The sequence below is a fragment of the Alosa alosa genome, chromosome 18 (genome assembly GCF_017589495.1).
Source record: "Alosa alosa isolate M-15738 ecotype Scorff River chromosome 18, AALO_Geno_1.1, whole genome shotgun sequence".
In the NCBI taxonomy this organism is placed as follows: Eukaryota; Metazoa; Chordata; class Actinopteri; order Clupeiformes; family Clupeidae; genus Alosa; species Alosa alosa.
Genome location: NC_063206.1, coordinates 17,302,856 through 17,319,979, shown reverse-complemented (window position 1 = coordinate 17,319,979; position 17,124 = coordinate 17,302,856). Strand labels below are relative to the sequence as shown.

The 17,124-nt window shown below is 43.4% G+C and overlaps 2 protein-coding genes across 2 annotated transcripts in view; one reads left to right on the top strand and one right to left on the bottom strand.

Annotated features, from left to right (window-relative positions):
* The window catches only part of socs5b (suppressor of cytokine signaling 5b), a 21,043-nt gene extending 10,251 nt beyond the window's left edge, over nucleotides 1–10,792 (bottom strand). The window contains exon 1 of the mRNA XM_048270532.1: nucleotides 10,407–10,792. The gene's annotated coding sequence lies outside the window, so the exon portion shown is untranslated. The remainder of the gene's footprint in view (nucleotides 1–10,406) is intronic.
* A 3,454-nt stretch (nucleotides 10,793–14,246) lies between these two features.
* prkceb (protein kinase C, epsilon b) overlaps nucleotides 14,247–17,124 on the top strand; it is a 113,441-nt gene continuing 110,563 nt past the window's right edge. The window contains exon 1 of the mRNA XM_048270524.1: nucleotides 14,247–15,478. Coding sequence (XP_048126481.1) covers nucleotides 15,131–15,478 — 348 coding nt within the window. The 5' untranslated portion in view covers nucleotides 14,247–15,130. The remainder of the gene's footprint in view (nucleotides 15,479–17,124) is intronic.

Genomic DNA, 17,124 nt, shown 5'->3' with positions numbered 1-17,124 from the left:
GTGGAGTTCATACATTACTAGCTTTTAGAGCTAAGCTACAGGGTGTCCATTACAAAGACAGAATTGGCACTAAGTGAGAAGTGATTAGAGAATATTGTACAAATGGTTTCGATTCAGTGTGCACTGTGAGGAAAAACAATCGGAAAGACATGACTCAGCTGACATTAGTTGAATGAAGCACACACACACACGCACGGCATCTCTTTCTGTCTCTTAATCTAAAATATCATATGAGAACAGTGTCAGAGCTTGTTGGTGGAGCGACCCTTCAGTTAAACCTAAACCAATGGAGTAATTTAACGTATGGATTTTTGGAAATTATTATTATTGCTTGTTATTTCTTCATTTTCGACATGTAAAGTGCTTTGTGTTGCACTTTGTGCATGAAAAATGTGCTATATAAATAAAACAAATACCTCCGTACACACCCACACCAAACACACCACACACATCAATCATGGCAATGTCAAAGCTGATCACTACACTTTTCCTAAGATAAGACAAAACACCAAAACACTGCAGGATTTGTTTGGATGTGGTGTAATTGTCATTGTTTATTTACACACACTTAAACAAAAACATACAGAAACACACAAATACACACACACACACACACACAGAGAGAGAGAAACTCCTTTTTCCAAACCCAAGCACATCTACTCTATGAGGGCCTTTAAGATTTGATCTCTGAATTTCTTTTTCAGAGTCACTGACGCGTAAACAAAATAGTGTGTGTGTGAGAGAGAGAGAGAGAGAGAGAGAGAGAGAGAGAGAGAGAGAGAGAGAGATTGATTGGGCATTTGCATAATGTGTCCTGTGCATGACTGAAATCCACTGACTATGAGGCTTGACTAGGCAGCCAAGAGCAGAACGCATATCAGTCCAGGGGACAGAAACCTCATCTCATCTCCGCTAATCTCATCTCCCCTAACGTCCTCACATCACCTCCTCCTCCACTCGTCTTTCCTCTCCTCCACTTTCTTCTCCTTTCTGCTCGTCTGTGCTCTTCTCCGTTAACCGGCTTTCTTCTCCAGCTGTCTCCTCTCATCTCCTCACCTTGGGCCCTTCCTGTCTGGTGTCCTCATCTCATCTTATCTTCTCTCAGCCACTCTTCCCCTCTACCATCCTCCTCTCTTCTGTCCCTCCTCTCGCTTTCCCCTTCTCCTCTCTCATATTTCTTGTCGTCCCACACGTGTGATCAGGGTGTAGTGACAGCAGCAGGCACCTCATCCGCTTCTGGACCCCCAAGCTTCCCTCATTTGACTCCAATGTCCAAGCTGAGCTTTAGAGTGCAATATTATTCAAGAGGGTTATTCCATGTCAAATCAGACAGAATCCAAGAAAATGGCTGCCACACTGTTTCAGATTTTGCTCAAAGTTTGCCAACATAACATTTAGGTAAAATGTGAAATATTTAATTAAATTCAATTAAAAACATTTTTGCTCGTTTTTTTTTTTTAGCTATTACACTCCCAAAGATGTTCTATCTAAGAAGCTTTGTTTAAGCATTAATATCTTAAACATTAGTATTCCTAGCCTGACCAAACTTGTATTTCACTGCATTTCTTACTTCCAGTAACTATATGCATGTGACAATAAACTTCCTTGTATCCTTGTATCCTTGTATGTGTGTGTGTGTGTGTGTGTGTGTGTGTGTGATGTGTGTGTGAGTATTTCTGTGTGTGCATACATGCATGTGTGTGCAAACATTGGTGGTTCACATGCACATGTGGTAACATGACAACATGAACTGACAACATGTACTGAGTGTGTGTGTGTCTGTGAGTGGGTGTACATGTGTGTGTGCTTTATGTGTGTCTGTTTGTGTGTGTGTGTGGTTGTGTGTGCATGCATGCACGTGTGTGGGAACATTGGTGGTAAGTTGTAGGAGTGTTTGTAAGGAGATGTCTTTTATCTCCTGGATGAAAATTATACTCTTTCCCAATCATTTCCTATGGCGGTCATTTTTGACTGTGAACAAAAAAAGTGTTTCTAAGTTGAATAAATCCCTCAAAATTCAAAGATTAGAACTAGTTCCTACTAGCTACCCCACATACCATTTTAATCTTTTGGAAATGACTGAAAAACAACTTCCCTTCTTTTATACTTAATATATTCATGCCCATTATTTTTGGAGACCTCAAATATTGGTACAAAATTAATTCAATATTGTATTTAAAGTAAAGTCAAGGTTGATACAAAATGGGCACAAAACACAATGCCATAATTCCCTAAATGTCTCTTTTGCCACTTTTTTCCAAACCTAGGGCCTTATAGAAAATCAATGAGCATGCCGTACAAACGTTTAGTATTTCACTCACACAGAGAATATGTTTGTATTCCAACCATTTAAAATGGTAAACTGTTAACTTTAAAACTGAACAAAATCTGAGAGGGTGCAGCAACAACCTTATCTGAGTCAAATGCTATTTACAGTCATGTTAATAGAAATATGTCCCAACGTCGTACATCCAAACTGTGGCAGACAAGCTTCCTCCTTCTCCTTTTCCTTCTCTCAATGTCACTCTCTCTTCCTGCTGTCTGACTGCAAAAGCCTGGACCCTAATATGGCCTCTGAGGAGATGGGATGCTCTGAAAAAGACAACAAGCCCCAGTCCTGCGCACACAGCTTCTTCATCATCATTTCCATCTGGCAGACCACTTCTGCATTCCAAATATCATCCTGGAGAAGTGAGGGAGTGTAAGTGAGAGTGAGATTGGTAGGGCAGAGCAAAGTCACAACAGGCATGTTTGTCCTGGCTGGATGCGTGTTTGTATATGTGTGTGTGTGTGTGTGTGTGTGTGTGTGTGTGTGCTTGCATGCGAGAGTGAGCACGTAGGTGAATGTGACATTGCTGTGAGAGAATAAAGCAGTCCCACGTGACGGACAATTTACAACCAGGGATGCAATCACCACATAATTAATGTGTTCACTGTTGACCATGAATGCATGGACCTGTATCTTAATGGGTGCCTTCAGATTCATGCAGCGCTTACAGCGCTGGCTTAAAGCAATGCATCTTCTGTCTGTCTTGAATCAGCGCTTTGAAACATCACCATATCTCATGGTAGTAGAAAGACAACTTCAGCCAGTCTGTGCAGCCTGGTTTTTTCCGTCTGCATGATACTTGTGGTGTCAAAACACCACCCTCCCTGGCTCGAATCTCCTATGGCAAAAAATGTGTTTCCCTTGGTGCTTCCTTATGCTGGAATGCGTGGATATTGTTGTTTAATCCAAGGGATACCTCCTTATATGTGATTTGATTTTTGCAACAATGGTATTTAAAAACCTTTTAATACTGTTATTTTGTGCTGTAGTGCAGACTGATGATGACACACATGTGGAGAAAACACTTAATACTGAATTTATGTACTTTAATACTGACCTGTTGACAGCGTATGCCACAGTCATTAAAACAACATCATCATTTCAATCAATTTCATTAAATTTTCATGAAAGGATAGGGGATTTAAACTGTATCCCATTTCTGAAGAAGAAAGTTGTCCAGGCTTGCCTACTATCTTTTCTAGCTCCTCCCAGCCAACACCGGCAGATCACGTTAGACGTTAAGCCAGCTGCATGCATCTCGAACCCACCCAATGACAGCAAGACATAATGAGATGGAGAAGGAGGAGAGATAGAGGGAGAGAGTGACAGACAGAAGAGGAGGAAGGGAGAGAGAGGGAGGGAGCAATGATGTCATACAAGCTGCGAAATACATGGCTGCCAAAGAAAATGTGAGAAGTCACATCATCAGTGATGTGTCCGCATACACACACACACACACACACACTGCTATTACACAGGACTAAATATGCCTATTCTTGTGCCAACAGGAAACTACAGGAAACAACAGAGCATAATTACCCCCTTCCCAGCCCATCAGGCTGTGCTCACATTAAGACACAGGGTCGCACGAAACAAGGACAGCGCACCGATAACACCGCTAGCACGCACTACTGTAGGCTGATTAAACAATGCTAGAAGTGTTAGCATGTGATACTGAGAGGACTACCAAATAACAATGCTAACACTGGTGGCAATGTAATATTGAGGGCCAACCATTAGATGCCAAAACTGCTAGGTTTTTTAATGTAAGGTAGGCAATGAGTGTATATTGAGTACTCACAGTCATGGTTTCCTGTCAGAGCAACATCGCTACTGCTATCTCTGAGTTTGCGCATCCTGCAGATATCACAGCATCTCTCCCTAACACTGTATGCATGGGACGCTAGAGGAAGCCTCCGACTGGCATTGTTGTGCTGCCGGAAGAGCAATTTAGCGGTACCGAGCAGAGCGCAACGACCCCTCCAGCTCACTGGTGAGCAGTTCGACCACAAATTTGTCATTCTGGCAAAGCAGTCCCAACAATGAATAGTATGATTTATGAAGCAATTTCAACCAATTAAAAAATAATAAAAGTGTTGGACACAAATTGAACATTTTGCATTTCTGGTTTGGTTTGGACTGACATTGCTTTTATCCTCCCAGAGCCATGCATTTAAATGTAAATCTGCTTATTAAACTATACAATAACAATAACATATGTTTTAAATAACAGGTTTTCAGTATCCATTTAATAGAAAGACAATAGAAACGAGACATAGCTCTTTTCTACACAGTAAGACTCAATAAGACAATAAGATAGATAGATAGATAGATAGATAGATAGATAGATAGATACTTTATTGATCCCCAAGGGGAAATTCAAAAAGACTCCACCAAGGTCTATTGGTGGAGAACTACTGTGGTTGTACTAGATGATGCTGATAAAGATGTGACTACATCGAAACGTTAGTCAATGTTAATAATGTTCTGCACCTCTTAGTAAAGAATAAAGAAAAATTAAGAAGACATCTGAGCTGCACCGGCGTCTCTCCTTCTCTTTAAAGTATCTGTCCTGGCCTGGTTGCACCGAATTGTCGCTAAACGGCAGAAGCGCGGAGAACCCTCCTTTGCCATGTGTACTTTGTCATGTGTTATGCGTTTTCTTTCTTGACTACCTGTTTCCTCACTACATGAACACTGCCAAAAGTGCCCAGAGTGAAATAATCACAGGCCGGTAAACGCTGCTTCATCGGGAGATGCACAAAAGTCATTCACTATGAAAGGATAGATGATAGAAAAGCTTTGTGGCTCTAACAGACACACACACACACACACACACACTGCAGGCTAGGCCAGCCATTTTCACACGGGTGACTTTGCTGATTTCGGAGGAAAACACATACTTGGACCCACCTGCATCAAAAACCACAGAACAAATGGTGAGGGGTGCCAGCATTTGTTTCCCCCACTCCCTCCTTGTATTCCTCTCCCTCTCCTTCCTACTCTCTCTCTCTCCCTTCCTTTCTGTCGTTCTCCTTTTCCTCGACGCCCCCTGGCCTGCTTGGCATGGCCAGCCTCCAGATGGGGCCTGCAGCGTTGCTATCAGGCATATCTGAGGACAGCCGTTTCCATGGGGGCTTGCCCGCTGGCTCTCCAGCTCTCGGCTAAACGCTAATCGCGTCCACACAAACAAAGAAAAGTGCTCCAGTGTGCAGGAAAAGAGGAGTGTGTGTTTGTGTGTGTGTTGTGTGCGAGGGCAAGAGAGGGACAGGGTGTGTGAAAAATCAAAAGATGGAGGCAGGCCAGTGGGTTGTGTGTGTGTGTCTCTCTCTCTCTGTGTGTGTGTGTGTGTGTGTGTGTGTTTGTATGCTTGTATGTATTTTCATATTCTTTGGACAAAAGCACTTGCTAACTACAATAACCATACCCATGTATATATACGTAGATATTATAGTGTGTGTGTGTGTGTCTGTTTGTATGCTTGTATGTATTTTCATATTCTTTGGACAAAAGCACTTGCTAACTACAATAACCATACCCATGTATGTATATACATAGATATTTGCTATAAAGCTGTAATGTTCACAAGTCCCTTCACTTGTACCATCACAAAATCAAATCCTTGTGATAGTTTTGCTTGGGGAACACCAAAGATGGTTTTCTATGAAAACGCTGAGAGTACCAAAGACAGCAACTGCATGAGAAATGGATCCAGGCCTGGTACAGCCTAGCTCCAGTGTAGATGAGGCGTCTGATCCAGTGTGGATATAATCTGACTCTCGCCAGATGAATTTCGTTCCGCCTAGCTCCACTCATCCATCTGGGATCGATCCATTGGAGTGGTGTTTCAGAAGGCTGGGCCTTATCAAAAATCCTTGGATTTGTCCATTTGTCTTTCATCTATTGACATGCTACTTCAACCACTCACATCGAAGCCAACCCGTGACGCCAAGAACAGTCTCACAGTCGCTTCTACGCTACGTCACATCTATGAAACTCCCGCCCTGCATCCTGATTGGCTCTACCATAAAATCTGGTGCCGAAATGACTCTCAACGGAACCGATCCCAGATGGATGTGAGTGGAGCTAGGCGGAGCTAAGCGGAACGAAATTCATCTGGCGAGAGTCAGGTTAGTGTGGATATAGATCTGATCCAATCTTGACATGGTTCTGATAGTATGTGGTTTACGTGGTCTTTTGGGCTTTATTTTATTTTGCATGTGGGGGTTGACCAGAAACACATAGTAATAATAATAATAATAATAATAATGATATTAGAAACACATAGTGAATTAAATGGCATAGCTTACAGCAATTTTCTGGTTGGGTAGTCTAAACTTGCTACAAGAAGGAATAAAAGAGAAAATAGGCCTGACCAAGAAATGTACAAGTATTTCAGATAATCTTTGTTGATAGTTAAAATTCTATAAAGGATTGAAGGATGTGAATGGCAGTGGTGCTAAAAGGCTGGTGTTTTGTAAGAGATGAAACGTTGGTGATTGCCAAGGTGTGGGTCCCCTCATCTGCGTGCATGTGTGTCTGTACTTCTGCCTGTATATCTGTGTGTGTGTGTGTGTGTGTGTGTGTGTGTGTGTCTGTACTTCTGCCTGTATATCTGTGTGTGTGGGTGTCAGTCATGTGTACATGTGTGCATGATTCTGTGAATGTACCTGCTTTGGCCTACTTGGAGTTTCTTGAGTCAATCTAGACATAAAACAGCTCCCTATAAATCATTCACAATATCCCACTGACATCTCATCCTTATTTCAGAGGTGTGACAGAGACATGAGTGGGAGTTATAATTCCCAGTCAACAGACAGCTTTCAAAAACCCTTCCAGTGTTCTTCCCAACACAGCATCAAACCTATTAATGGTACATTCAACTCAAACCTGCCGCACTGTTAAGTGCATACTGCTTTTTAGTCTTTTAAAATGGAGTAGAACATATAATGGATTGGTTTTCCACTTTGTTTCTTAGAATGTCAGAGAATAGCGTGCTAAAGTTAAAACAGATAATTATGTGACTATTTTGACTAATTTGAACTGCTGGGTATCTGAAAGTGCATTGTATGAATTTGGTTACATGTCTGTTTATGTTTCTGTCAATGTGCATATATGCATGTGAGTGTATGTATGTATGTATGTATGTATGTAATTGTATATATTTGTTAGTGTGTGTTTGTGTATGTGGGTAGGCATGCATCTGTATGTGTACATGTATGTATGTTAGTCTGCTTCTGAGTGTAAGTTAGACTGAAATGTCTGTGCAGTCAGTGATGGCTGGGCTGTGGGCTTCTCTCCTCTCCGGACACGGCCTTGATGCGAGTCCAGAACCACATTCCAGAGGCACGGCTGCCGGAGAATCTGTGGTGTTTCCATGACTCAGGCCCAGTTCTGAAACACTGGCAATGACATGAGGATCTGGACGGGACTAGTGTGTGTGTGTAAGAGTTTGTCTCCGCATGCATGCATGAGAATGATTTCATTTCTGTAATTTCTGGAAATGAGCATGCAATGTGTGTGTGTGTGTGTGTGTGTGTGTGTGTGTGTGTGTGTGTGTGTGTGTGTGTGTGTGTGTGTGTTTGTGAGGTCAATAGTTTATATGCCCTGTTCTGTCTCTTCATTATATGGCGTCTCTGTGATTAAGGACTAAGGGAAGGGCCCTTAAGATTCCATGCACGACACCCAAAATAATACAGCACAGGCCTGCCAACATCTAAAAACTCTCCCCCCCTTCTCTCTTTCAGACACAATGTGCACTATCAAACTCACACACAAATGCACACAAACAGACAGACACACACAACACACACAGAAACGTATATTTACGCAGAAACACCAACACAAACACACACTCACACACACACACACACACACACACACACACAAACACACACACACACACACACAGACAGATGACACAAAATCCACACATGGACTGCAAGTGTGGGCCTTCCAATTGTGTCACAAGAGAGAAAGACCAAGAGGGGGTGGGGTGTAGGGAAACGTGTGGTGGGAGAGAGGCCATATGCATACCATAAATTAATAACTCAGTAGGAGTCTGAGGCGGAACATGTTTCAACCAGGAGATCGTCCAGTCCTGCTTTTAATCAAATCAACCTGGTGCTCAGTCCCATCCCCAGCCAACCACAAGAGTCTTCCAACACCTCCACAAACCATCACTTGACACTACCCCCAACTGAGACCTTCAGGCCTCACCCCCTCCCCGCAACACCCACACACACACACACACACACACACACACACACACACACACACACACACACACACACCAGACTATGGTCCATGATGGACATCAGTCTCTAGGAATTCTGTGTGTGAGTCACACCTACTGTGGCAACAGCATCCTTTCCCAGGAAAAAAGCCCGGACAGAGGAGTGACTCACGTCCTCTACGCAGCACCAGAGGAGAGGAAAGGAAAACTACACTGCCACGGGAGGAGGAATAAAAACCACCGCTCCGTACAGGGTGCGGACAACGCTCTGGAGTGTGTGTGTGTGTGTGTGTGTGTGTGTGTGTGTGTGTGTGTGTGTGTGTGTGTGTGTGTGTGTGTGTGTGTGTGTGTGTGTGTGTGTGTGTGTATGTGTGTGTGTGTGTGTGTGTGTGTGTGTGTGTGTGTGTGTGTGTGTGTGTGTGTGTGTCTGTGTGTGTGTGTGTCTGTGTGTGTGTCTGTGTGTGTGTGTCTGTGTTTTTGTGTGGGTGTTGGTGATTTGGAGCGGGGATCTGGTTAAAGTTTTGCCATGCACTCAATAGCTCCGGAGTAAAAGGAGGATCTGATTGCCAAAATGGTACGGCTGAAGTTCCTCGTCAGACTGAGGTCCGTACGCCCACTTTCCTGAGTGCAGCATGACAGAAGGGCCTAGAGATTTGGTCAAGATTACATACTTAACGGAAACAGCCGTCTCGGCTCTCTCTCACTGTCTGTCTTTCTCTCTCATGAAGACAAAATTGCAACAATTTCTTCCCTCTCTCTATAAGATATGAAACACAGCACAGGCATTTATGGTCTCTCAACAAATGAACAAGATGGGGACAAGGGATTGATGGTTTCTTCCAGGTCATGGGAGAAACTATACAGCTGTCTGTCTGATTTCTCTCTGATCCTTGGTCCATGAAGGGCTGAACGAAACAATTTCAAAAACCTTATCCGTAGCTAAATAGGCCTAAAATGGAATATAAGATTTTTTTAAATATAAGATATGTCAAGACGTTAACTCTGGCCCAACTATAGCCTACAGTACTGACAATATTACCCTGAAATTATAGTCAAATGTGGGAATGTGAAGGCTAGTAACTGAATAGAGCTGTCCCATTCTGCTCCTGTTTGATGTTTAATATGAATAGGCCTGTGATAGGCAATTGACTATTTACTTATCTAGGATAATTACTTCTCATGTAGTCACAATGAGCTATCTACCCATAGCCTAAATTAGACCACAGGAGACGGGTAACTTCCATGGACACATTGTGTCTAGCAATAATAAATATGTAATAAAGAATAATAATGTAGCCTACAAGTAAGCTACATGGCAGCACAAAACACCTACATGGCAGCACAAAACACCAATAGCCTACACTGATATTCTTTCTATGGACTCCTCGTCAACGAACCACCAAATGATAATCTTACAGAATAGCACTTTACGAATTGTTAATAAAGTCCAAGACCAGATGTAACAACACCAACCTAGGCAATTATAGACTTTCTATAACACTGAGCAAGATATGGCATAAAGGAGCGCATGAGACACCCCTTTTTCTTTTGTCCTGCTGGCTACAATTATTTGGCTTAAGTATGTTACTTGCAGGACATGACAAAGTAGCCAATGCCATAATGAACTAGGCTATTGGAATGCAACATTGAAAATCGACTGTAACATCGTTGCCATCCGTTACATTACCTAGAGGTAGCTAACTGGCTAATGGGCTAGCTATTATGTAGGCTATAATCAAGACCAAATCTGATATTAAAAAATGGTTGATTTCAAACATGACATAGCTCAGCCTCTCATGACATGTTAGGTTTTCGGGTATGCGGTGCGAATGTCCGACTTACCGTCTGTTTGTCTCTGTGTGAAGTTATATCACTTAGCTGCTCCCTTTTGTCTGTAAAAGATGGCTATCAATAGAAGTCAGACTCTTATCCCCCTTGTGCTCCACGGTGGCGGATGAAATATTGGTGAATACGAGAGCGGTTCTCAGTTTCATTCCCGGTGGTCGTCAAAATTTGGGGGTGAAATCGGGCTTGAAGGATTTTTTCCCTGTATTTCTCGGTCCAGTTGATTGCTTCAGTCATTTATGAAAGAGCCTGTTCTTCCTTTGGGCCACCGTTGCTCTCTCGGCCGTGCCACGGTCTTTCCTTTTCCTGGCGGCCAGTATGACGGTCGCTCGGTGAAGCAGGCTAGAGAGCTGAGGAGGAGGATAGCGAGTACAGGCGGGTCGGGGCTGGCACAGCGCTGTAGAACAGCACAACGTGAGCGCATTTCCGATGGTGGATCCCGAGGACCAGTGTTCATTCGTCGCCCAGGCTCACGGACAAGTGAAACACCCAATCAAAACTAAGCGAGTCGTGGCTTCGTTGCCTGGATCCAGGGGCAGAGATCTGGTTGGTCCCGATGCCCCTACAGATGAGTTTAATATCCAGTAAAAACGAAGCGATTGTGATTGCGTTGCCAACCTGGAAACGTGGATATCTGAAACAATGCATTGCGTGCAGAGTAAAATGTCCTGAAACAGACAGGAGCTCTGTAGCCAAGTCGACCCATCTGTCTAGCCTATTGAATGTCAGGGCACACCGACATTGAGCAATTCATATAGGCCTACATACTGACAAAAGTTGAGTGATATTGGTTTTAAACTCATTGCCTGTGGTGCTTAAATCCTTACATAAGATGGATATTACAAAGAATTGCTTTGATTAGATTATTCTTGTGATGAAGGAATCACTCTCGCAGACTCTCTCCCTGTGTGCGTGTGTGTGTGTGTGTGAGAGAGAGAGAGACCACAAATGATACACAATACACAAAAAGCAATGGTCTCCCAATATGCTTTTAAGTCAGGGCTGGCGGGATGTTGTATGTAAGAAGACATAGAGCTGTGTCATCACTGGCATCTCACTGTGGGAGGACATGAGACAGAGCACATCACAAACAAACTAACACACACACACACACACACACATACACACACACACACACACACACACATCACACCCCCTACACCAGTCAGAGAAGTCAAAGAAGCATTTATCCTCACTCATGTGATGTCACAAGCCCTGAAGCTGTGTTTGTTTGGTTGTCTTTTCTCTCGATCTCTTGATGCTGGGGAACAATGAACAAAAATGCCCCCTGTCCAAAAAAATGGGTCAACTTATTTTGATGTTCTGTTTGGTCTGTCTGATTAGGAGTTCTGCTTATTTGGCCCATGCACTATGTATTTGACACTGCATGTAGATACTGGTAATGTCAATCAAAGGGTTAAAGAAGGACATCAGTGATGTTATTAAAGAGAAAAGATTGGCAGGAAATGAGAGAGGAGGAGGATATAGACTAAATCAGCAGCAGGAGGAAATGACATCAGCAATCACTGCTTGAATGCAACACTGAAACATTGTTTATTATAAGTCTTACATGAATACCCTTTTCTTTCTTTCTTTCTTTCTTTCTTTCTTTCTTTCTTTCTTTCTTTCTTTCTTTCTTTCTTTATCTGTCTCTCTTACACACATTCACACCCCACATACACATACACACACCCTCAGACACCAGTTGTAAATGACAATACGTTTACATTAATAACTGTATGTCTGTGTATTTATGGGTTTCATCAGGTCCCTTACCACAGGTGTATAAAATCAAGCACCATGCAGTCAGCATTCATAACCTAGGTGCTTGATTTTATACACCAGTATTAGGGACCTGATGAATATGTTTGAACATGAGACTTAATCCTTTGAAAGGATCTGCTTTATTATAGATTTCATCAAAGTAGGAAAAACTATTGGTTGCTGAATGTAATTCAGCACATTGTCTAAAACAACTAAAACAAACCACACCAAAATCTAACTGAATAATAATTCTCAAAATAGTATCCCACCCCCATTTGTTTTACTCATTTTCTTTCAAAAAAAACCTTTGAGTGCTTAATAGCTTTAGATTCTGTTCAGTCTGCTGACATTGCTGAAACACAATGCAACATCTAGGCTACAGCTTGGTTCATTTGTTTCCATTTAGACTGGAGGTGCCTCTCATCTTATTCTAAGTATCATGTTTGGCACTGTCTTTTCCCAGGATAATCTCATATGTTTTTGGTCTTGGTCTTGATCAGTGAAGGCTGTTAGTGTGCATGTAAATGGGCTTGCAGCCCATGACCCTAACAGCATTACACTCTCTGATTCGCATCAAGTGCTTTCAATCAAGCACCAACATACATAACTCAATTGGAGAAAGAGAGAGAGAGATAAAGGGAGAGAGAGGGAGAGAGAGAAAGTCTGATCTAGTTATGGACACACTAACTAAAAAGGAGGTGTAATTCGGTTGGTTTTGAGGCTTGTGTAAAGTCAGTGAGGGGTATAGTTAGCTTTTCCCAGGATAAAGTGAACAGACAGTTAACTGGTCATGACTGTCCTCTTCAGTCCCATACACATTTCAATAAAACAACACTGTAAATGCATGTACCTGATATTCTCCACTGGAATCAATGGCAAGGGACATTTACAGTAAATGTGAGGTGCAGAAAGAGAGAAGAGTCTATTCTGCCATCTAGTGGCTCTTTAAAGCCTCTGAGAAATACTGGACAGATGGTGCAATGCAAAATGGTAGAGGATGATGTATTTACGAAATATGTTGAAACATCTTTTTGTATGCATACACCCAGAAGTGAACCTATATGAAATGATAAGAAAGAACAATATAGACACAGCATCTGTTTTAGATCAGTAGTCTTTTGAGAGATCCACTCAACTTGTGTGCACACTCATACATACAGACACACACACACACACACACACACCACACAAACCCAAGGTCAAGATCAGACACATGCTCTAGACTTTGGTTTCACTCTTCAGTACAATACAGTTCAGTTTTAGGACTGTAGTGTTGAGGTCTAAGCTGCCATGAGTGCGTCTCTGTACTTGATGTCAATGTGATGGATTCCCGATGGATTTTCAAACATTTTATTAGCAAGCATTCATAAAGGATCTGGAGGTAAACCGAGAACCATCTCACAATATCACATTAAAGACACACCTCATTATGCCTTTACCAGTCGATGAACTGTAAACAGGTAATTTACATGTGCTTTGAAGTGTGAGCATAAATCAATACATTTCTTTAAATAACCAGAGACATTAATGTAAATGATAGGGAGGAGGGTGAAGAAGGTTATGAAGCTGAGCATACCTCATTAAAACGCATGCAATAAGGTATTAGGTAAACGAACAAACAAAGAAAACACTCAAATAATGAAACGTTATTTCAGCACACGTGTTATCTTTTGGTGACTAACTGTTTGCTGTCAAGTAATGTCTCTGTTGCTACTGCCAGGTGTTAGCCTGTTATAAAGGCAGGCCAAGCGTGTCAGTGCGCAAGACACCATGACCCGACTCATTCATGTTGTGGAAATACTCTACTGTGCCATTAGAATTCCATCCTGGTGGTGGCGCCTTTCAACCAAAAAATACAGTCGTCTGTGTCTAGATACACTAGCAAAGCGCAGACAGATCCACAACAGAACATTGTTGTTATCACCCCATACCTGAAATTCTGAAGAAACACAAAAACTAGGGTTTAGTTGTAGTTATTAAAGTCAGGATTACTCCGAAAACTAACATCCAGCCCAGATTGATTTCCTTCCTCTCTGCCTCTGTCAAACACACACACACACACACACACACCTGATGCCTCACCAGGACGCGCCTGGACTGTGGAAGGCATAGTAGCACGCTCTGCCCCCAGCTCGCTTGTGCCGCACTCCCCCATCTGGCACAGAACAGACGCAGCGTGGCGAGGCTCGCTGAAAACTGACGTGTTTTGCGCATTTCCTGCACTGCCGTTTAGACAGTCGGGGGGAAAAAGAGGCAGGTCTGCAGGAAACGGAGCACCAACGGCGAGGAAGCTGCCTGGATCAGTGACGAGCATACGGAAACCGAGAGCGAGGACTAGGGGTAAACTACAACTCGTTGTCCTCTAAGCGCTATTTTGTCTACGAACTGACGTGCATACGAAACGTCCCAAATGCGCTGTGGACACACCGAGATAATTTCGTCCTCTTTCAGGCAACCGAGGAATACAAGAGCTCTGAGAGATTGGTCCTGAAGAGGTCCTGCTTCGGTTTATTTTGCTCCCGAGGGTTGAGGTGGGGAATGCTGGTCGAATCTTTCATGTGACATTGGAACAATTTACAAAGCTGTTTTCATTTCGCTCATTTCGCTCGATTGTTCAGTCCGAAGGATATGATTTGTGAGCTTTGACACCAAATGTGTGATGTTATTCTGGAGTGCAACGGTCGGAGAGAAATATAAAGACAATCTGTGGTGTGTGGATAATATCGAAAAGGGTAATTTGCATTCAATTTGAGCGAGTGCTCACGAGTGAGGAGACGGCGATTTTCCCGTTATTTTGAAGGGGAGGCGTGTTCGCAGGGAGACACACACAAGTATCTACCTATTCATTCAGGAAGGCTCTCTACATTAGATAGATTACCCCGTTGGAGTGACAGGGATCAAGGAACACTCCACATACCCTTGTTCCAAGTACATTTTAGAGGGATTACATCACCACCATGGTGGTTTTTAATGGGTTATTGAAGATTAAGATTCGCGAGGCTCTGGACCTGAAGCCGACGGCTTGGGCGCTGAGGCACGCCGTGGGCCCAAAGCCCCAGACTTTTCTATTAGACCCGTACATCGCCCTTAACGTGGACGACTCGCGCGTGGGCCAAACCTCCACTAAGCAGAAGACCAACAGTCCCGCGTGGAACGACGAGTTTGTAACCGAGGTCTACGATGGCAGAAAGATCGAGCTCTCCGTGTTCCATGACGCGCCCATCGGCTACGATGACTTCGTGGCGAACTGCATCATTCAGTTCGAGGACCTGCTGCAGAACAGCTCCAAGCATTTCGAGGATTGGGTATGTAATCACTCCCTTAGGTTTGCTGATGCATGCCAGGATTCATATCTATATCATCAGCTGAACAGGTACCTACTCCTGTTGATGTTTTTCAGCCTAAGCCAATGGACAAGGGTCTCTCAGTAAAGGCAATCCACGCTCACAAGCTGAAAAGCATTGGGATCCAACCCATCACATATCTTCACATACCCCTAATGATAATCAGTTGCATCATCATCATCATCATCATCTTCGTTGTTGTTGTGAATGTTGTCGTGGCATTGCCTATCTGCAGGTGTGCCATATCTCTGATGCATTTGGCCATGTGTTGTGCCACCTTTATGAGGTCAGGCCAGATCGATGCCCAGATAGCCTGGTTGCATAGAAACCAGTGTGCTGCCAGGGCCCCCAGCCCCATCATACACACACACACACACACACATGCACGACGCACAAACGCAAGAACACACACATATGGATCACGGAGGCCAGTTGATTTGCAAGTACTATAGCTGTGCAGGTTAAACACTAAATTTTTTACAGTTGGTGAGTTGCTTAGTTTAAGTGTGCGTTTGTGAGACAGATGCAATGTGAGACAGTGAGTGTATGTGTGTGTGAGTCTGTGTATGTGTATGTGTGTGGGTGTGTGTGTGTGTGTGTGCATGTGTGCTGGCCCTGTCCTGTCTCATCCACCCCTCCTTGTTATTACCCCCTGATAGAGGTCTGGAGCATCATGCGTTTGCCCGTGGGGAGAACGGTCGACTGGGGTTGGTGGGTGTGTGAGGGTGTGTGTTTGTGTGTGTGTGGGGGGGTGGCTGTTCTCAGAGCAATTTGAAGAATTCACTGCCTGCAGGGAAAGATATGACCAGCGTGAGCTGCGTCATGCAATGCACACAAGCATGACTTGTCTCTGTCCTCTTGACGAAAAATATAATGAACAGAATGAGGAACCAAATGGGATGGAGAGATTGATAGAGAGACAGATAAAGGTATATATATATTTACATAGAGAGAGACAGAGAATGATAGGGTATACAGTACAGTGCTGCATACTGCTACTTGCGTGAGTCACTAGAAATAGCCCTTCACTCTCAGGACAGAGTGAACTGTGGCCTTTGCTGGCCTGCATATTAACCCTTAGTTATGATGCCACCATTGCCCACTTCATGCCCTGCAATGTCCAGCACAAATGGATGTGTGAGTGGAGGAGCGTGCCTGGGTCTCGAGGCTGGGGGGACGACAGCAGTGTGAGATGGGGGAGGCGACTAGTTTCCGTTTCCAGGAGATATATCACAATGAGGCTACAGTATCAACATCATGATCCAGACATAAGACAGAAGTCGAGGTGTGTGTGTGTATGTGTGTGTGTGTGTGTGTGTGTGTGTATGCAGTCTGTGTATCTATGTATCCATCCACCCATACATTGGTGTTTTGAATTGTTGACTGAGGTTCTCAAGCTAACCCTCCTATGAGGGTTACTAGTTGTGCAATGTTAAGAGAGTCCCACAAGAGAAGAGGGAAGTTACAGGTATTGTGTAAACAGATTCTGAAAGTCTCAGTGTTTGGCCATTGGGTTGTTGTGTGTTGTCACATTGGCCTTTTTTCACAACAGAGTGATGATGATGGCATTCAACTCAGCCTTGTGGCCCACACATGTTTTCTCTGAA